Source organism: Thunnus albacares, chromosome 11 (assembly GCF_914725855.1).
Source record: "Thunnus albacares chromosome 11, fThuAlb1.1, whole genome shotgun sequence".
NCBI lineage: Eukaryota > Metazoa > Chordata > Actinopteri > Scombriformes > Scombridae > Thunnus > Thunnus albacares.
This window is the reverse complement of record NC_058116.1, coordinates 19,179,604-19,202,731: the sequence shown is the minus strand read 5'-3', so window position 1 is coordinate 19,202,731 and position 23,128 is coordinate 19,179,604. Positions and strand designations below refer to the sequence as shown.

At 38.5% G+C, this 23,128-nt stretch overlaps 1 protein-coding gene across 1 annotated transcript in view; it reads right to left on the bottom strand.

Annotated features, from left to right (window-relative positions):
- LOC122992442 (receptor tyrosine-protein kinase erbB-4-like) overlaps nt 1-23,128 on the bottom strand; it is a 351,271-nt gene that overhangs the window by 58,522 nt on the left and 269,621 nt on the right. Inside the window, exons 15-20 of the mRNA XM_044366234.1 lie at nt 19,446-19,600; nt 16,891-16,935; nt 13,545-13,677; nt 9,831-9,953; nt 7,595-7,693; nt 2,254-2,439 (exon numbers count right to left, since the gene is read on the bottom strand). Of these exons, the coding sequence (XP_044222169.1) occupies nt 2,254-2,439; nt 7,595-7,693; nt 9,831-9,953; nt 13,545-13,677; nt 16,891-16,935; nt 19,446-19,600 (741 nt within the window). The remainder of the gene's footprint in view (nt 1-2,253; nt 2,440-7,594; nt 7,694-9,830; nt 9,954-13,544; nt 13,678-16,890; nt 16,936-19,445; nt 19,601-23,128) is intronic.

The window sequence follows — 23,128 nt, the reverse complement described above, 5'->3', positions numbered from 1 at the left end:
TTATTAATCTATGGCTGTGATTGTGGCCATGACAGAGAGGGAGGGCCACAGGGATGCTGCCTCAAAAATTGAAGCACTATCACTTACAAGAGCCCTGAGATCCCCGTAAGACCCATCATGAGTCGATGTATACATCCACAATAAAGATAATGAAATAATTTGCAGAAAAGATGTTTCAAGACTCAAGAGCCTGGAATAAGTTATTATGGGCACTACACTTGGGGATGTTGATGGCATTAAGTCTTAAGTGTCCCAATTCACCTTATCGGCATTCAGAGTCCTTCGTCGTGGAGGTCACTTTGTCTATGTGGTTGTGTGTGCATGAACCCATGATTGTGCATCTTATTAACTGCGACCCCTGACGGCTATTTGTGTCCCCAGGAGCTGTAGCCAATTATTGAAAACACTAAACAATACATGCTTGGGACACAGAATAATGGTGGTAAATAATACATCATTGTATCTACCCTTTATGAATTATACATCTCTCCATGTTGACAACTGTTCACAGTGGGAATATATTTTTTCATGTGTACATAGCTGATCTCCCTCCTTTTTCCGAGAAGCAATTTAGGTGATTAATTCCATACCATGAAAATATTTGTGCTACACAGCATGGGAAGTTTGTCAGTGCGGTAAGACTTAATACATATCGCTTTGGTATAAAAAAAGCACTTCATGTGGTATGATTTTAACTGTGATCCAAAGTTTAATTTATGGTTTAATATTTTCCGGTGGAAGCTCACTGGTACTGCCTGCCTCTGATTTAGCCAAAAATGGCAACAGAAATATTTGTCTAAGATATTAAATCTAGGACTCATTTTCATACTGCTTTCCTGTTTTTTAACCCATTACTTTGCTCTCTGTGCATGACAGTTTCATCAGCTATTGACCTAATCCAGCATGTTTGGAGAGATAATTATATCATATGACACATACAGAGGTATAATGCAATCCAATACAATAGCCCTGTTATGAATACTGTTTTAGTAAATAATATAAAATGAATAAAAACATGTTTGTGAGGCTTATAATGCTCAAGTTTTGCAAGGATGGTTAGACTGTGCCAGAGAGGTTGACTCAACATTATGGTGATTTGTGAGTCTGTAATTTTTGTTCCAAATCCTACAGATACCATGAGAGACAGAGTGAGAGACTATTAGGTGTAGCTGTTACCTATTAATATTGACAGCTAAATTATAACTAATTACAATGCACATCTTCATCCATGATCCTGTACCACTGAGTTCCCTGCACTCCACACTTTCCCATACAGAGTCAAGCAAGGCTTTGAATTATTTACTTCAGCTCTCCAGAGAGGCTAGCAAGGGGCGCCGCTGTCTGCTGTTGAATCCTCCACACACACCAGCACACACTCATAGGCACTTTACCAAATCTCTAGTCCTTGTCTCAGGCTTGCAGCTATTTACAATAGACCAACACAGACATATTTTTCACTCTGGACACAGTGTAGTAATTCACTTGGTCTCTCTTAGCTGAGACATTTTGTAAAAAGATGTGTGTATGTAGTCCAAATAAAACATCTATACAGTAGGATTTCTATTGGGGAAAGGATGCATGGCGGCTTGCCACAACACAACACAAATGTGGGAAAGAGAAAACATTTAACAAGTATTGTAAAACGTGTGTAACAACAAAAGTAGATGTAGTGAGAAACAGACATCACTTGCTTACTACTAACCAAAGAAAAGGTGACAAAAAAGGGAGACACTGAGGAAAAAGGAATTATAATAGGAACACAGCAATTATAGTGGATGAATCTATACAAAATATCATGAAAAAACAGTCAAAAACAACTTACTGAAGTATAAATCTTGTAAAGCTTTGCAAATATGAGCACAGTATTGCAAACTAATCATGAAATATAAAGCAGTGGATCCACAGTCTGCAGCAGAGATCCACATGCAGTTCAAGGGCTTTCCAACTCTCCAACTCTCCAACCTATCACATATTATTGATTCAGATAATTGCTGCAACAGTCAAAGCAGCAGAAGTGCAAATCATGATAATGAACCACTGATTAACAACTTAATCAGATAACAAAATGAATCAATATTAAAACAACCCCTAATTTATCTGTCAACCCACCAACCTGCCAACTACCCAACCAAGCATTTGGCCAATAACCAAAACATCCGACCAGTCAATTAAGTAATAAATACACCAACCGTATCAACCAACCATCGATGCAGCCAGTCAAACAACTAATGAAGCAACCTTTTCTATCCTTACCTTGGCAATCTGGACACACCAATTAAGCAACAGCTGGGATCCGATGTTGTCCTTGTGCTCGTGGACATAGTCAAGCAGGCACCCATGAGGCATCAGTTGTGTGACCAGCTGGATGGTGGGACTCAGGCAGACACCCAGCAGACGGACCAGGTGGGGGTGTTCCATGCTAGCCATGATCAGGGCCTCCTGAATGAGACAGATATACACTCAGGCATGTGGGGGAAAGGCTTAGGGATGAAGGTTGATATTTTAAACATTAGGTCAACAGATTCTACAATATTGTGTAGTTCAGGGAATAACCAACTGTTAAAGATTTGTATGCTTGGATTTGAAAAGCATTGTTAAAGAATCAACAAGTAGGAACTACACCACAGCTATAGTATTTCTGTGACATTGTAAAATTCAGTGTAGAATTTTGAACTTGACATTCTCCTCCAAAACTGTAGAAGGTCACTGTAATAAAGGCGAAAAATGGCAGCTGAAGAAGAAAAGTAAAGTTTATGTTCTCAACTTTCTGTAAGCCAGGCATTTAACTGAGTTGTTCATAATCAGAATAGCTAGGATGTGTTTCTATTTGCATATTAAGAACAAAAAATATATTCAAGCACTTGTAAATACCCTATTCATAATATTTCCCTGGTATTGGGCCTTAAAATTTTTTCTTCCAGTGTCAAAAGAGAAATGCCAGAGTAAAGGTTCAAAGACTCAGCACATTCAAGAGCTGGCAGATAGAGCATCTTGTGTACAAGTATAAACTGAACTACCAAAGATCATAAGACCCCTTATTCTGTTTTAGGCTCAAGTTTCTATTGAAGCGAGCAGCAAGGTTCCACTAAGTCAGATACAGTAGAATTTTATTTAAAGCTTAGACATCAAAGTGACTTACTGCTTCACAAGACTGTCAGCAGTCTTTGTGTAAACTAAAAATGTAGTAAACACACTAAGGTGAGATTGTTGTAAGTTATGTGTTTCTGCCAAACAGTTGTGTCTTTTCAGTGGTGTACAAAGTTTGGTCTGAAATATTATCATACAGTAGCATATGCTGCTGTATAGAAAACATGTACATTTAAAGATGAAGAAGCTGCTCCAATATTTAAAGAGCTTTGAACTCACTTGTTACATCTATCTGTAGGAGGTTTAGTATTGTACAACAGCAAATATGATATATTAATCTGCAATATTGCATATGATTGTAGCATTGTAAATGCCAACATACATGACTTATTATTCAAATGATACAGACGCCCCATCCAGCAAATGCACCAAACACAAAAATACACCTTCATCTATTCTGTGTAACTATGTAACTACCAACACACATGAATACACACATGCACCCACACACACAAAAGATTGTGACTACAAGGGTTATGGGTTGATATGACAATTCATCTTGTCATATCAACTAGCTGTGCAGCAAAAATATACAACATGCAGTAAGTGACGCTGGATGTGTGTGTGTGTGTGTGTGTGTGTGTGACGGAGAGACAGATATATACCCCGTGTAAAGCTTCACTGAGCACTGACAGAGAGATACAACCACAACGCAGTCTAGGATTTATATGGCTCAAGTATTACAACACTTGCATAATCAGATCCCTGCTCGTGTGCTGGAGATGTTCGGTGGTGGCAGTACATAACGGTGATGGTAAATCAGACTCCATGTCTGTGAGAGACCAGGTCTTTCTGTCTGCCTGCTGTTTGACTGCCGTTTAAGTAAACATATGTTTAAAGGATGATTCTAGGGTTCAACTGTCACTGTGACATGGCATTCTAAGACCTGTGAGATATTATTTTTGTGGTTGTACAAGGGGTTTTTTAACTTCTTGTACCGCTGTTGCACCACAAGGGGAAATTTGTTTTTATAGACTGATATGAAAGGAATCTCCTCAACAACTTAAAAAAGGCTCTTTCACAGTGTTTCATAGTTTATTAAACTGATGTATTTTCTTTGTGCATAATTAAGATTGAGAAATGTACTGCAGTGTTTTTAGAAAGCTGAACAAGATGCATTTAATCTCTCTCTGGGTATATTTTACCTTATACTGCTACAGCCTTCACATTAGTCTGGCAGCATTCTATTCAGACTTATACCATGTTAAGAGTGATATAGAAATGTTAAGATTGCCATTGTGACTTTCACGTAAAACTGTCTGGCACTTATTCAGACACGAGACATGTTAAATTGCTATCAGATGGAGCATAAAGGGGTGCATGTCTGAAAGGGGCTCTAAGTAAACAACTAACAGAACTATTGACTACACAGCACTCAGCCTTTTAGGTATAGTTAAGATTTAATCAAACTCTGTTCCATTTAATTTGATTTGTCTGAATCCTTATCTTATACTGCTTGAAAAACGTATGCTGTTTGGAATTATGCTGATAGGCTGATAAATTATAAAGAAATCAAGTAGGGGGTATGTTTCTACTGTTTGTGTGTACATATATGGGTGTATAGATATGTATTGTAAGAGAGAAAGAAGAAGACTGTGTGTGTGTATGTTTAGTAATAATCTGTTTAGATAGCCCAATGTGGATACTTGGCTAAAAATACACTGAGGAAAAAGATAGTTCTTCAACATTTCTTTAGCCTCTGGAAACGTAACTTTCGAGCTAAGATAACCTAAAGCATAAAAGGCCATAACTGTTGTGCTTTTTAGTACAGTGCCTTCAGAAATCATTTCATTCCCCGCTGATTATTTCTCATTTTGCTGTTGAACAAAGTCAAATTAAAACATAATGAAAGAGGATTTAAAAAAAAAATAAAAAAAACTCTCGTTAAAGTAAATTTCTATAAAGTTAAAAAGAAATGAGGTGTTTGCATGTGTTCAAAGTTATATTAAAATTAAAATCCGCCAATTGCAGTATTGGGAAAAGTAGTCACCCCATTCGCTTTAACAACCTAAACACGAAGAGATGTGTTCAGTTTTCTTTAGTAATCACATTAAATATGCAAACAACGTTTCGTTGTTTGCCTTAGTTTGAGGTTATTTTCAAATACTTTCAAACTGTGAAAAAACTCAAAGGGAGTGATATTTTTTCCTCAGGAAGTGTAGGTATTGTTGTAACTGTTTTTCTGAGGCACTGTGTAACTTTGTCTTAAGAAGCACTTTGCAAAGTTAATTATAGTTTTATAAATGTGTTGTATCTATGCATGTATTTTTTTTTGTTGCTCTAGTCTGTTTGACACTAACAGAGAGTAAAAACTAAGCAAAACCTTAATGAAAAGAACAGAATATTATCATTTTCATGAACAAGGGAAACAGCATTACTGAATACAATTTCCAAGGACAAACCGTAAGAGTATATCCTGCTTCAGTGAAAACAAGCCTTGAGCAGTAGTTTGGCCTTCAGCAGGAATAACATAGTGCACCCTGTCTGCCTGTAGCCACTATTACGATTACACACAAGCACACACACTCACACACACAGGCATACATATAAATGTGTGACAGTCTTGCACGATATTGACACCCTGTCCTCTTGCTACGCCCTGGTAGCAGGGAGTTGTAATGTAATGTGTTGTAATTTCGTTGCGGGGCTAAAAACGCCCATTTGACTCAATGTGATACTATGATTTGATTGCTGTTTAAAAGGATGAGCTTCCCTTCTCAGAACCCTCAAAAGATAAGGAACACAGGTGAGTATCAGAGACAAGGGCATAAATAGAGAGACTGGAAAAACTCCATCCACTGGGAAACATATTCACACACACGCATACACACACAAAGACGATCAATCCTCAGTGACATTCTTTAAACAGTCAGTGGCAAGTGAGTGTGGCCTGCAGCGAGAAGGTCAGCAGTCAGAATTCCCAGACGGGCTGAGAAAATATGGATGGGTAAAGTAAATGAATGGCGCTCTCCTCCCCTTCTGTAACTACCACTGATGTTCCCTTGAGCAAAAGCTGAGCCCCCAGCTGCTCTGGAGTCAATAGAAGAAGACTGTGGAAATGGATGACTGTGAAGTGAGGTACCATTGGAAAATAAGATGGAGCCTTAACGATTTTACTGGGAGGCAAACGAAATGAATAAAGCAAACATCAACAAAATTGGACTGGACTCTTCCACTGTTATTATGTTTGGGTATGTAAATGTATTTTCTTCCACTTTATGTAAATGCATCTTCTAGTAAATTGTATATCTTAAAATAGAGTTATGTTTCAGTTAGATTTCTCTCTCCTCCTGCTGCTGCCTCCTTGTTACACACAATTTGTTTAAAAGTCCACTCCTCCACTGCCTGGGTGAACTCTACATCATTCAAATATAGGTGAATTTTATTGTTTCCCCTTCATATTGACTGGTTAGCACACAACAACCACAGTGAAAGGATATCCAGCATGACATGTTAATAAAAGCTCATTTGCTACATGCAGCTTTGTCACACAACCCATCTCAGTGAGTGTTGAATGAAAGCTGGGGGCGAAGGGCTGGCTTTGTGTCATGGTATGCACACATGGAGCCGTGTACATATCAGGAAATGTATGTAAATGCATGTTTTTTTTTCTAATACATGAATATGCATGGTTTATAGCCTACTTTATTGTACCTCTCCCTCTGTATATACTATGACCACATATAACCTTGTTGTGTCTCCCTTCTGATTGTCAAACAAGGACTCAAAGCACACTGAGCATAAAATATACAGTAACACACGTAGGTTATTCATCAAAGACATGATAAAAATAGAAATGCTAACACTCCAAAATTCTTCCTCTCAGACTGTCAAACTAAGTGCAAAACATGAGTGCAATTGGGTCGATGTGTGTGTGCCTGGGTTTGCATCTGTACGTGTGTTGATGGGAGTTATTTCATCTGCATTGCATCATCATGGGGTAATAATTTAGATTTTTTTCACTTTTCTTTTTGAAATGAGCTGAGGCTGTGAATGTTTTATAAATGGGGCCATGTGCACTGTGCTTGGGAGCCTGTGGCATGGTGTATGTGTGTGTATGTGTATATATAAGGGTCCTAGGGGCCTCTGATGGTTTCTTTTCTGGTCTCTATGTAATCGAAGTGTAGTACTTAATAGCTTAATTTCACCGATGGAGTGGATGTGTAAGTTGTGAAAAGTGGTTTCAATCACTTGGTGAAATTAAGCTTTTAACTTTATTAGCTAAAATTTTTGAGACAGTCATATTCTGACAGCAGCCTGGCAGTTATATGATGTATGATCATGAAATACTTCTATATGATGAAATATACATTGAGAAACCAGCTTACTTATGTAAAAATTGAGTTTGAACTGTAGAGAATGATTGTCAGGTTTAAGCTGATAGAAACCTAGCAGCATAAAATACAGTTAACTGCAATGGATTCTTTTTTGTTTTCAAGATACTCACGTCCATGAACTCCACGTTAGCCTTGGGTCCTGTGGCTTCATTTAGGATTTTAATGGCTACAGGAATCTTCACCGTTTCACCCTCTGGGACCCAAATACCCTAAAGAAATAAACAGACCATGAGTCATTATAGTGAAGATAAAGTCACAAAACCCCCACTCATTATTAAAAGAAAGAAGTTATAGATTTGAACAGGAGGAATCTCCATCAGTAAATTGATGAGTTTTCACCCTCCTATTCTTCTTATTCTTCTTTCAAATAACTACCTTCCATATTCTCACTGGTGAAGTATGGGGATGTAATGCCTGCTGTATGAGTAAAGGTTATTTTGTCCTTCAAAGAGACTTGGGTAAAACTATTTAATCATTTTGAAGTATCTAATTTCAGGTGGGATTAAAGTGATTTAGCAGCTGCCAAATTGGTCAAAGCATTTAAAAGAGGAGATGATTCAAGTGCCTCTCAACTTTTCAAAATGCTTCAAATGTCTTCCACCTTTGTTCAGCCCTGATGTGACTACATATCTCCAGTGACAGGAGGCCCAAAACCCCCACTAATAAAGTTAAAACACCTGTCCTATCAAAGCTGTAATTTCAATGTGATCCCTTTTGTTTGATACACTCACTCTACCTGCACGTGTATAGATGATTATTATTCAGCAGAGTGAATCTTACTTTTCAAATTAACTACACTTACAGCATGTAATATTGTGCATTTATTCCATAGTTAAGTGGTTTTAAGTTTGTAAACCCTTAGGTATTTCAGCAATATTTCAGACATATTGATTGCTACAGTACCTTGAGTGAAAACCTCATCACTATGTTGCTAATTAAACCTAAATGGGATGCTACAGTTGCCCCAAAAGGAGACTGCTCTGTTTTTATGGTCTATTTCCAAATGTCCAAAAACACATTTTCCCTTTTTGCTCAAGCTTCAATCATTTCTGCTTAGAAAACAATGGAAAATATTTCCAGTTTATAATATATTAAATTGCGTATATGAAAAAAATACACTGTCCAATTTAAACCAAATTGTAATGCAGCTCAGTGTAACATGCTGGTAAACAACCTATAAGGGCATTATTCTCTTCACATCGAGAAATTGAGCCAGTACCGGTTAATGGTACCATGAGAAGTAATCAAATATCGTTTACATTCAGTGTTTCTCACCAAAATCCAGTTTGTGTATCTTTAAGGCCTAAAATGTGTTTTAGTCTTCATGAAACATTCACAAAGAAGATTTTAAGAAAGAATTTTTGAAACCTTACATGTTTACATCAGCTAGCAGTTTTCTTCTTCACTGCCTTTTGTTGGTACATTGCTACATCATATGGCCCCACTATCATTTAATAGACATGGGGGATAGGTGTAAGTTAAGTTTTTATTAACTAACTCTCCTCTGCATCGTTTCACCTGTCCATCATCTTTTTTGAGCTGTTTGGCTTGCAGGCACTACACCTGCGTCCTTGTTTAATGTGGGATTTATATTTAAGTATTATGGTGTACAGAGAGCTGAGCCACAAAGCATAGCTCTAAATTTTCAAGTCAATCTGAATGACCTCTGACATGTCCCTGAAATAATAAGAACATGTAATCATGCTGCTGATGTGAGGTTTTTCTGCTGACTGGCTGGGCTGATCTCAGCATCACTCCACTGTTCCTCAACTCTGAGAGGATCCAGTGAGGAGATTTACCATAGTTACCCAGTGCCTCTTTGATGCCTCCTGGGCACCATAAACACTGCCAAGAGGTGCCTGGAGATTCCACAGGGGATTGCGCAAGATGTTTTTTTAGAAAATGACATCTGTCATTCTGCTACCATAACTCTGACCCAGAAATGTGCTATAATGTGAATGGATGGATCTACAAAATGACCAATGATGCTTTCAGTGAGAGAGAGTCCATTCTTTCCTATTCCAGCTTTGTCTGTCTTAACCTCTCCCCAACCTATCATCACACTGCTTGTGACCTCAGCTACCTCTTATTTCACTGTAACCCCAGGGGTCTCAATGTCTGCTATTACTTATTCTTTTCATCTCCCGCCTCCAGCCTTCCATCTCATTTCCTGTCATTAATGATCCTGCAATCTGTCTCTCTTGTCTTCCTCTTATTCAAAGGTCTCACATCATATCAAATTTAGAAGTATATTAGTTAATGTGGCAAGGATCCAACACAGACACAATGCAACTGAAATACATGCAAACTGTTATTATTAATGTTTGATTTTTGTGTGTGTTTTACCTTGTAAACAGTCCCGAAGGCCCCAGAACCGAGGATCTTCACCCTTTTGAGTTCTGTTTCTTTCAGAATGCGAAGCTGGGCTTGGTTGGGTGCTGTTCCACTGGGTGTTAAAGGCTCCACCAGCTAAAATCACATCCAGTAACACAGAAGACATTCAGTCAGTAAAGCGTGTAAGACAGGGTCACAGAAAAATGAATTATTTTGTCATGCAGTCGCCCACCAACGAGTCATAAGTAATTATGGGTGGAGACTGAGAGACAGTTGAAATATCTGATATTTCTCATATTGTCGAGTAATTAGTAATTAAAAAGTAAGTAACACTGTAGCTTTTTAAAGTCCAGGTACATTTAATAACCCCTTTTACTGTAGATGGTGCCATCTTACATACCCCACATTTAGGATGGCAAAAAAGAGAAACTGTTACTAAAAAACTCTGACCTCATTTCCAGGAAGTCATACTGTGAAGCTTTTATTGAGAATTATAATTTCAGGTTACTTGAAATGATGACTGAAAATAAGTACTTCTTCAAAATAAGAATAATTTGTGTTATAGTGTAATTTGAAATGCCATTACTGTGTCTAGTTGAAGTTGTGATTACTTAGAAACCTGTTAATATTACCATGTATTTTATAAAATAATAATAATAACCTTAATAATGAAGCTTTTTTCTGCAAAATACCTAGTCACAACCAGTAATTACAGTCACTGTCCAGTACTTAGGATGACAGCAGGGTTAGAATGGCATTTTGGAGTATTTCAATATCACAAATGAGATATTTAATATGTGAACAGAGGAGGAAGATGCAGAGAGAGAAAGAGGAGGGTGAGGTGGATAATTGCAGAATCTGAAAAGGAGTTGACACTTTTGTTGTCTCATTACTTCTCAAGTGGAGGAACAAACGGATGAAATAGCAAGAGAATGAGAAAGATTATACGAGGGGAGGGAGTGAGGGAGGAGGATGTGGAGTGGGAGAGGAACTGTAGCAGAAAAAAACAACAACAAGACAGCGATGAAGAAGCGAGCGGCGGAATTAGTCAAGAGGATGCAAAAGCGTAAGAGAGGGAGCAATATAAGGAGAATTAGGAAAAGGGTGGAAGATTAGAGAGAGGGAGGGCGGGCAGAGAGAGGAAAAACAGAGAGAGAGTGTAAATCAGCCTGGCTGTGGTCGGCAGCTTCTGTCCCTCTGGCTCATGGTTACCATTTGATTAAAAACAATAGCCATTCCTCATTTAAATTGAACAACAAATCAGCTTCTGCAGGGTGGAAACAAGAAGGACAAGAGGGTGGGTGGGTGACGCACATATACACACACACAAACAAGAAAACACAGATGTCTTAAAAATGACCATTTATATTCACACACACATGCACACAAACAAGTACTGTATGCTATTCCACCGTGCAGGGAGCTGTTCAGCATTAGTGGTGCTGAATATGTTGAGGCTGTGTAAAGCACAGTGGAGCTGTCCACCTTGTCACTCTACAATGTGGTGCTGAAACACTGAATGATGCATAGTTACACAAGCCATTCAGTTATGTTACCATGCTACAGTTGAAACATATCTCACAATAACAATTGTGAGACAACAGAATGATGAGTAAACACTCAGACATGCTGCTCTGTTTATTAGAAATGGTTAAAAAGACAAAGATAAAACACAAAAAAACATGAAAAAATAGCTACTGACCACTGTTTGACATACAGTACAGCATTTTCACAGTGAAAGCTTGTATGGTTGGATTGGTGATTGGCAAGTGTCCCCCCACTCATGAATGAAGGCACTGTTCAATAGTCTGCGTGGCCTTGGTTATCACAAAGACTTTGACAGATACAATTTACTTTAATGTAACTACTTTTGACTGATCTCCACAGGATAGAGGTCACAGTGCTATGCAGTGTCTTAACCCTCGCTGGCAAGTTTTCACACTTCATTTGGTATTATAAGCAATCAACAAACCTCCAGCACATGATTTGCAGTGGAATAAGATGGAAAACACAATTTAATAGAAATGTGAAACATCTGAAAAAAAGTAGAATTCTCCTCTTCAAGGCCAGAAAACAGATGCAGACAGTATAGTTTCATTCAGAGCATGGGAATTTCATTTGGAATCTTTATTTTGAAATCTTTGAAGATTTCATGGAGCACAGGCTTGTGAACTTTGCATTCATTCCTAAAGTTGACATTTGCTTCTACCTTTGGTGCAGCTTGTAACAGCACAGCCCAGTAAGCTTGGGTTTGATTGTTTAAGCTGCCAAGGTTGCTCATAAAAGTGTGACTGTTAAGATATTTTTCTCACATATAGTTGAACGCATACACAAAAACTTTGCTGTATTAGATGAAAAGCATTTAGAAAACTGAAATGCTTTACATAGACCACAGGAGTGTTGTGTGTAGGTTTATTAGTGCGATGCATGTAGTAGAGGTTTGTAAACTTCCGCCTACATCTTCGGATCGCTCTCAGAAAAATATGTTTCTTAAATGTATTAAATACTTTCAGTTTAGGCATTCAGTTAACTTTTAACATTGTTGGTGGCACATTTTATTATGCCGTCATTAAGATTGACAGCCGACTTATTTCTCATGCAGGTGTATATCCTAAGTATTCTTTATTAACCATATAATGTGGTAGAAGCATGCCTCTGTAATATATTGAACATTAGTGTAGCCAGGACTGTGATTTGTCTATGTAACCAAGAAAAAAGAGAAGATTACAAGTACTCAAGAGAGAGAGTATAAGTGTCAGCCATGTGAGAGGAATATGTGCATGATAATATGCCATATTAGTGCTATTTTGTCATTAGAAGTGTCACTGATACTTGATACTGTGCTCTGAAGAGTGAGAAAACAGTAAAACAAACTTATCCTCACTATAGACACACAAGTGCATTAAATGATGTACTCTTCGTGTTTCTAACAGAGGGGAAAAGTGTTTTCTTCTCTGCTAATTGTATGCTCCTTTACCTTTTCCTAACAGAAGTGTCCTCTCCAGTATACTATGACAAAATCAACACCTGACCCTCTGGGTTTCTGACACTTTTCTACCTCCGCAATCTCCGTCTGGAGACATGAGAAATCTGAAAGACTGAAAGAGAGAGAAAAGATGTCTCCATCTTTTCTCTCTCTTTCAGTCAGACTTCACACACACACGCACACACACGCATCCACAAATGTACACAGACTTGAAAGCGCACACATATGCGTTCAACAATGTAGACGTACAAAGTCAGACAAAAGTCTTCAGGCATTTCCTATGTTTTGATCTTTTTTTTTCTTCAGAAATGAATGAGAGACTTCGACTAAAAGCTGTCAATCATGTGCTGAAGATAATTTTGCTCCTCTTTTAATGAGAAAATCTACAATAAGAATACCCTTTTCACTAATTTGCCTTCAATTTTGCATCTCATACTGTATTTCTCACATGCTTCCAATGCTTTCAAATCTCTAAACCCAAGGTTATGGCAAGGTTATATTTATACTGTATGTCTTACAGATTTCCCAGAACTCCTTCACAGTAATGCAGTAAAGACTCATTTATGCCAAAGTAAGATAAGTAGTAGTAGTAAGCAGTAGTAGGTGTCATACATCTGTCTCTTATGTATTATGTTTTGTCTCAGTCATGCACAGCCTCCTGCCAACATGATCTTCCAGTGCTACAAGCAGCAATTACTCCTTTCTCCGTTTATCTGTTTTTCATCTACTTTCCTGCTCACCTCTGTCTCCAGGAAGCGACGAAGGGCTCTCTTCTTCTTAATGTTCTTCCGGCGCACAGACACCGCTACGCTCAGCCCCATGATCACCACCATGAAGAGGCCACCGATCACCCCCGCTGCGATCAGAGGGGTTCTTAGGACAAGAAAGTGGAAAGAAGGAGGTAAATGAGTGAATGATGAAGACAGAAGAGGATGCAGGCGATGAGAATGCATGAAACATTATCACCAGGAGGAGAGAGACAATGACAGAAGGGGGGCGGGGCAGACAGGTTGAATAGGTTGAGTAGGAGCAGGGAGGAGAAGGACAAAAACATAGCAGTTGGCATCACTCTTACACTGCCATGTGCGCACACACACACACACACGAAACAAACAAGCAAATAAACAAACATGTCCCTACAGTATATGCTTATGTGGGCGATCCTTAAAAAACCTCTTCACCTTCAGTTTTTGTCTATTTTTCCACTAAGCTTCAACTGGTAACAAATATCCCTCTATACCCTCTCATTAAAACTGAGGCTGAGATAAAAAAAAAAAAAAAATGGAAATAGCCATCAAAGTGAATTCTCAGCACCACACCAATGCTGTCATGTGAAATCAAGCCTCTCAATAATTTTCCTGATATGCTGCCCAAACTGTCTACAGATTTGCTGCAGAAATGAGGAGGAAGAGATGGTTTCCCAGTATTCCAGCCCACACTCCCTTTTTTGCTGTAATGAAAGAACCTAATTTGGTCAGGGCATACTCAAGCTCTCCCCTAAATCAGTAAAAAAAAAGCTGTTATTCAGGATTGCACTGAAAGGATACACCCTATAAAATGTTATCACAGCCAGCCATCTTCATGGCAAGTGAAGAACTATCTCCCCCTAATCTCTTTTTGGCATGCACAGGGAGATAACCCCTAGTTTGGGGACTTAAACATGCGGTTATAAAGAGCCGGTGAGAACTAGAGCCTGCCCAATAAATTAGCCAGGCAAATATGGCCATTATTAGCTTATTGCAGACATGTTGGTACCTATACCTATATATATATATATATATATATATATATATATATATATATATATATATATACCAGAAATTGCAGTAAACATTCTTAAAATTTTGTTTGAGGTAATTTAGAAACAGTGTCACCATTACATAGATTGTCTACCAAAGAGTAGTGACAATTTCCTTCCTTCTACTTAAGAGGGTGTTTAGACAGAAGTCAATTTTAGAGGCACCATGATTGCATACAAAGTCGATGGAAAGACAAGATTAAACTGCCCAGAGTGGTGTGGATATATGCAAACATTTTGCTTTGGTTTCTGCCTGAACATACCTTTATATGAAAAGATCGATATGACTCTCATATCTGTCCGTTATTATGAAGTTAGAGCCAGGAGAGGGATAGCTTACCTTAGCAGCCACCAACACCCTCTCAAAATAAATTAATACGTTATCTCTTTTGTTTAATAATTGACAAATGAAAAAATGTGTGGAGTCTATATTTCACTATGTCTCTTTTTAGAAAAACAAATAAATCCAATGGTAATTGTGAATATAACAAATCAAACAATGCTGACCCGTAAATGTCACACACAAAAAAAGTCCTGATTCACATGGTCACAATGGCTGTTTCTGCAACAGCATGTCAAAATCATTTAGTAATCCAGGAATCCATTTCAGAGCACATAAATAAAGTATGATGAGCATGAGTCAATATCTCGTAATCTTCCATAATGGCTTAAGCAAAAGGACCACTAAAGGCCAGTGTGCCACAAATAGGGACATATCAATCAGCAAGAAACGCCACAGAGGATTTGACGCATGACCAAATGTCATTTCAGCATCAAGATCCACTTTAGATGTCTAATCTGCACGCTCCACTTACGTGGTCTTTCCAGCTAACATTAACAGGTCCCTTGAGTGATTTGATAAAATCCAGCTGTGCCGTAAATGCACTCAAGACATACAGTTCTAAAGATTGCCCAACAAGCCACCTTTGCACATGGTCAGAGATGCATTTGACCACATTAAATGCAATGTTTCTCTACCATTACAAACATCAGAAAAGCAAAAAAATAAATAGTGCAAAAATAGTAATCATATGCAAGAAGCCAACCAGCGAATACTGAGATAAATAGGCAATTCTGATTACATGGTATGGAACCATGTTAGATGAGGTATTGTGAAATATTATCAGACTAATATTACGTTACATGAGTAAGTGACAGATTAATCCATCTTAATCAGATACGCACACAATCCCTAACACAATATATATGGTAATACCAGGTGGAACGATGGCCTTTAAAGGCTTAGTGTAATCAGGTGTTTCTGATAAGCCACTCACAGACATGCTCAAAAGCCAATACCTCAAACACCTAGCAGATTTACAAGATGTGTGGCAGCTCAGAGCAGGCAGCTAAACCTGAGGTTAGCCAGAGGTCTACTGTATCCAAGCCACTGCTATCAGAGATGTGATAAGGGCTGATCCGCTCACCAGGTCAGCTGATAGTTACATTCCCCCCACCTGCTGCAGGAAAATACTTTTTCAGGAGAAAAGGTGTAGATTTTGATCAGTTCTCTTAAGGGGGCGTGGATTTTTTAGATGGTATCTCCTTCACCATCTATCGTAATAATTGTGGTAAAAGGTTTAAGAAACCGAATATTGATCACTAAATACCCCAAACAAAGAAACAAATCTATGTGGCTTTGATTTATGATGTCTGTTTGTCTGTCTTTCTACTGTAACAGTATGACTTCTTTTTTACAAGCAGCCATTATTGTTGCCTCCTGCTCCACCGCTACTGCAGACAGTCTAAATGCATTTTCGTTTTCTCCAGACTTAGTATAAAGCCATACATTGTCTTTTAGCATTCTTGTCCTGTCCTGTATGTCTTTGTTCTATTTGGTGGCAGTGTTGTAGATATCCAGACGCACATTTTGTTGTTGTTTTTTTAATCATCCCCCAAACGACGCCTAACAATTCTCAGCGCCACCTGATGCCAAACAGTTTCTCTTATGAAATCTTGAATCCATTTGCTATAAACTGTTAGCAGCATTGTGTTCCTTTTTCTCGCCCTCGGCCTCAGAACAAAAGCAAAAGCGCTATCAATTGATCAAGAACCAGGCAAATTGCTTGTGCACAAACATAAAAACACACACACACACACACAAGCATGCATGTACAGAGAGGCATTAAGGACACTCACAGGGATTTTGGGCCTTAGAGCTAGCCATTAATCACAGACTTTGCTTACTGGGATTCCTCTGTGTGCGTGTGTTCGTGTACATGGTGTGTCTTATTGTGTGAGGTGTTTTTGATGAGTATAAAGGAACTCAACAGAAAGTAATTTTGTACCTGTCCATCCAGCCAATACAGTCTTGCAGCCTTGGTCCAATACACCTAGGTAAACAAACGGAGCAAAAAAATAAACAACAAATACACAAACATTCATATTTCACCATAATATCTCTAAATGATGTGATCCTGTAATGTTACAGCAAGGACCTGTGTGTATCCTCTTTTCAACCCAGTTAAACAAGATGGGGTACGGGATGCATACAGTATAACAGTTGGCAGTGCATTATGTAAATTCATGGTTGTTCTCTATGCTAGACCTATAGATATATTGTAGGCTACACTATTATTATTTTCTGGTTTGTATTTTCAATTTCAATTGTAACATATTGAATGATAGAAATATGTATCCATGTTGATAATCAATCAAAAACTAAACCTGTAACAAGTGTATTACATTTCTTTGCTATGGATACTTACCTTCATTAGCCTTTTGCTACACTAGCTCGCTCAATAATGTAACCCAAGTAATGTGGAGTATAGACTTTTGCAATAGTGAGATGCCCATAATGCTGGCTAAAATTAAATTTTCCATGCAGCCTCACTGTATCTCTGCATACATCTCTGGCAGCCTTCACATGTCAGCAATATGATAATATATCATAAAATGTACATTAAATCATCATTTATTATGCACAAGGAAATAATAAAACATGCACAGTTTAGGGCAAAATACTATAAATGAAACATTTGAAATTGTAGATATTAAAGATGTAGTTTTTAAAGATTTATATTCCCTACTTTTTTTTTTTTCCATTTTTTAGTAGTGGTGCACTTGATGTGTTTTACTGCCTGGTGGAAGCTGGATGTTTTAACCTGAACCCTTTGTGAATACAGCTGTTGAACTGAAGCCTAGTTTCTCTTCAGCAGCTATTTTGTCTGAGAACTCACTGAACTGACCCCGAGTTCAGTTTCAGTGTGTGTACATGAGTGACAGATAAAAAGATGAAAAAGTTGTGTTATGTTTTAAATTTCACCAGTCCTCCTATGTTTTTTTTTTTTTGTTTTTACTTTATTCATAAAGCACCTTTCAAAACACAGTTACAAAGTGCTTAAGAGATTAAAACGATAAAAAATAAAGACCTGAGCTGCCTAGAAATAAAAGGAAGCTCAGGTAAATCAAGAAATGCTTTCTGATAAAAGTGCATTTTAAGAAGAGACTTGTTGGCGTTTCAGATCTCCCATTATATGCCACATTTGACAGATTTGACACTAGCTCCAAAAATTTGGTGTCTCCTCTGAATATTTAGTAAGGGATATTGGTTTCATTCCTGTCTTCCTGTCTCTTTCTCTTCATCTGTCTGTCTCTCTTCGCTCTCCCTCTCTCATCTTGCCTTTTTGAGAGGCGGACCTGCTTATGAAGCTGTACCTGTGACAAAGTGTCAGCCTGGTGTTTTCCATTCACGACTACATTGTTATGCTCCAGCGAGCTGGAGGCTGTCACTCAAGAGAGGAGAAATAACACCCAAGGAAGTGACATAAACTCCCTGTGGACAAAACTCCCTGTGAGACAAAATGTTGTCTCACCTACCCTTGTTGAATATTACATTGAGCGATCAGTGGCTAGTGAGCAATGGAGATTGGCAAGAGACTTCACTGACTGCTCTCATTTCCAATCTTCCTCTCTTCTATCTCATTTTCTGATTCACTTTTCTATTTATCCCTCCTGGCTCGCGAGATGTCGGATTATAATTTTATGTTTGCAGGACATGGATACTGAACAGGAATTTCTGTGAGAGCTCTTCAACCACAACTCATATGAAAGCCAAATGTACTTACAAGAGGATGAGAAAATTTAGCGAGAATATTCTGTTAGGTCAACCAGAAAGCGGCAAAAACAGAAAAATCCATTTGGAATTTTTCTTCTGAAATAGGTGGTGCTGAAAGCTTGGTGATGTAGTGACTACTTGTAAGCTTTGTCAGTACATTTTACAATTGGTCAATGGTGCCAATGTGCATACTAAAGCTGACCAAACTCAATACTAAAGCTCAGCACAAATTTACTTCACCTCTGCTAGCAAATCCACTAATTGCGACGATGCCTTTGCAATATTGACTTTGGTACTTTGCAGTTCAAAAAGCTGGTGTGACCGAGCCCTTAGGGTTAGAGTCAGGACATTTAGTTAGGACAAAGCAGTACTGGGGTTGGGGTGAGGGTTATATGTGAAGTAAGTGGAATAATAATATACATAATATGAACATTCACATACACATACCTACGTACATACCTATGTACGTACACACAATATGTATATCACTTCCCTCATCAGTTCTCTGTGTTAACAGGGATTACAGTAATGACATTATCTTAAATTGTGTGAGGAATTCAAATTTCCAAGCTTACACCATGTTAGACACAAATGGTAGAACTGTATATGTATATATATATATTTATATTTTTATTATTGATGACATTTAACAACACCAGACATCACTACTGTTTGGTTCCGTCCATCTTGTACAGACTGAAGTAACAGAAGTGTCTTCCTTTTTTGAAGTAATAATGAGCATTGACCACGACATCTTTAACTAATCTTTGTTCTGACAGCACTCACCCCTGAGTGCAGTTGGCATGGCATGGATGGCATTCATTGTTGGCCTCGGCGTACTTGAAGATGAAACTGTTGGCACCTTGCAGGCCATCGGGACACTTTTCAACACAATTGGGACCATCCTTGAAATGAAGGCATTTCACACAATGGTCTGGGCCCTGTGGAAAATAAAACAAAACTGCTTTTTCATATGCACATATTTATTTTGACAACATACTGTAGTTCTGGATAAAATTCATATAATACAGGTCTGAGAAGTAAGTCAATGACCATCAACAAGGTGCTGAGCTGCTATTTGGCAAGGCACTAAACTGACAAATCAAGGGAGGCCTGCAAGCCTGTTCACATGGTATATTCCTCTCACTTAAACATATATCCAATTGTCAGTGCTCTGCTCACCTGCCGCCATGCCTTTCACTCAAAGCTATGCTATTACTTGCTGCCGCCGCCACTGCTGCTGTTTATATAACATTTCAAAAGCCCCACCTCCACCCCAGAGTCCACCTGCAGGCTCTATATACCTTACCCTAGAGAGAAGTTGGTATCATCACTCCGCACTCCCTGCCATGCTGAGCTTAATGTTTCCTTTTGAGACGTAAGCCATATACATATTCTACATTTGCATGATAATTAATTTATTCCATCTGTGTTGGATGACTGAACTATTGTTATTTTATTAATACAGATGATGACTAGTAGCATGTATAATTTCTGACAAAGCCTGTTCTGTAAGAGTTTGGACATCGCATTATAGCAGTATTACAACACTTATAATAAAGAAAAATTTGAACTGAAAAAAGGCAAGTTAGTGGCAAGTGGAAGAATGAATTTCTTGCAAATTCTGACTTCTTCATGACTCATGACTTTTCACCAGGTTCAGTTATCTCTGGTGAGCCCAGCTTTCTCAACAGGAAGCGCAGAAAGTTAAATTTTTTCTGTGTAGAGAAGATATACCCTACCTATACTTGACAGTGTTAAGTCGGGCATAAAGAACAAATCTACAGTGTAACAAATTTAGGGGATGAAATATCTGCTGTAGCCTCAGTTTGCAAAGTATAATGACCAATGAGTATATTTCTCCTTGATCGACTTGCCTAGTTTGTCTTAGTGGCTTTATAGATTAAATTGCTGTACTTGCATCTGGGTAGCAATGAAAGCTTGAGAGTGAAAGAAAGATAACAGGGAGTAAAAGACAGAAGGTGAAAGCAGCGAGAGGAGAGACAAGGAAACAGAAGTGCAGTAGAGTAATAAGGGAAAGAGAGACAGAGTGTGGACATGCATACAGAATGCCAGAGCAGAGGAGAGAGGCAGTAAGAGCGAGCGAGATATAGTGTGAATAAGAGAGAGAAAAAGAGGGAGAAAGTGGGACTGTTGAGGGGGGAGGGAGGCAGGGAGGGAGGGGGGCAGACAAGACGCATAAAGCAGTGTGAGCGGAGCAGGCAGATAATAACCATCGCTCACAGCACACACAATGACCATAACAATCCGCCTAGAACAGGATTTATGGAGCTAATATAGGCGAGGGAGGAGGTCGGGGAGGAGAGGAAGAGAGGCGAAGAGCTCTCCCAGACAGGCCTCGCATCATCAACAGGCCTAAAGAAAATCTCATTGACAAATAGCACACGCACACACTAACACACACACAGTAACAAAAATAAACACACTAAGTGGAAATCTACAGTAATCAACAACCATAACCAAATTCCACACATGCACGATAATTAACATAAGAACATACATTACAAACATACTGTTCTCATTGAACAAGGAGTCACCAAGGAAAAGAGATGATAGCGAAGGCAGATAACTATGCTTTCCCAAGTGGAGGAGTGTTCTTGTATGAATGCTTGATCATAAATAACCTCAAGTAGTATCTGTGAATGGGCACGTGTGTGTGCGTGTATGAATAATCTCAAATACACTGGTTATCGTCTGATGACAATATAGCCTCTGGGGGCAATGGCCAATATTTCGGGGCTACACCGGATATCTGGGCTTTCTCTACTGTGTGCTGGTCATTGTTTACAGTCCGATTAGCAACTGGCTAAAGCAAATTGAAAGAGTTCTGTTTCTTTCATTACACGAGTGGAACGTTTCTCCACACATTACACAAACATTGATACTTTTTGTGGATGTTTTAGGTCCAGACAACATTCGGCTAATGTGTTCCACCTCTTCCACTCCCCACATGGACTGTTTCTGGAAAACCAGAAACGGAAATGGAAACCAGAATGCTTCCGATACCAAAATCTTGTCCCTTGCCTACAGACTTTGAATTCATATGCAGATATCTGTTTATAGAGATTAGTGTATGAGTGACTACTAATGCTTCTGCTTGAGTTCTTTGTAGCCTTTGTGTGTGTGAATATGCATTCACCCTGGCATAATTATGCAAATTGAAAGTCTCGCTGCTCTCACTGGCTTTAGCGTCGAGCCTGGCACTTCGCTTTTATGAGTGTCTTCCCACCTGTGGCTATTAGTGTGTGTGTATCCAATAAGCCCATCACATCAGCAAGCTAAATTATGTGACAGAGCAAACAAACACGGTTTGGTCCAGCAGGGTATTGGGACAACCAAAAAATGACAGGGAGGCACCGTGTTGTGACCAAAGTACCCTGCTGTAAATTTAAATTAGCTTGCTGGTGTGCTTCACTAAATGTTTGCCTGTATTTTCCTTCTCTTCTATGAGCAAATCACACTAGTATCCCAGGCGGATTAACCGTTACTCTTTATGGTGTCAGAGCTTATACCTAACTTCAAACAGCCACATAAGAGCCACATAAAAGGCTTTTCAAGTCATGATCAGGTACATGAGTAAGTATTTACATGATATTTTACTGTGATATAACATCATACTCTATCTGACATTGTGCTATCTACTGGAGTCCTTAAAAATGCTCTCACACTAAAGTCACACCACAAAAACTTTAAGCATGGATGATATGGTGGAAAAGATAAAACATGTAGAGAGGAAAGGAGGTAGAAAAACGTGGGACAAATTAGAAAAAGATGGATGTGGTACTGTAGCTCCCATGAATAGGATACTAGTCAATGACGCAATTCAATGTCCACTAGGAATATAAAGCCACCCCACTGAATTTAAGTGTATTTTATGTAGGTAGATATCAAAGTGAACAGTTTATATGTCAGAAAATGAAATTTCTCTCAGATGGCAGCAGTATATTGCCTGAGAGAGTGTAATGAATATAGGACCTGACAGACAGCAACATGCAAAGTATCAACCTCATTCAGGAGGAAACAAAATATCTTTAAATATATGTCATGATGGTACTATAGTAATTTACACAACAGCTTTGTGATTTTTCAAACTGATCAGAAATATAATGGAGAAAAAGTAGGAACTAGGACAGAGGAGGAGAACTGAAGAGGTTAGAGGAGAGAGTTGAGATATATTTTCCTCACCAAAGGACATATGTCTTAACATTTTTGTCTAACTAACAAACTAATTAACTGTCTTTTGCAGAGAGACTGTTCTGCAAAAGTATTCAGTGTGATACTTGAGTTGAGCTCAACTGAACTGAACTAAAGTTTTCTAGTACCTGTTGTGAGATGTAAGTGGAAGCTCTTGCTCCAGTCTTTCAGTAAAGACAGAGTAATAGATGGACTTTCTGAAGATGAAATGAGCAACAACAGCAACAACATCAGATCTAGCATTCATCACATAT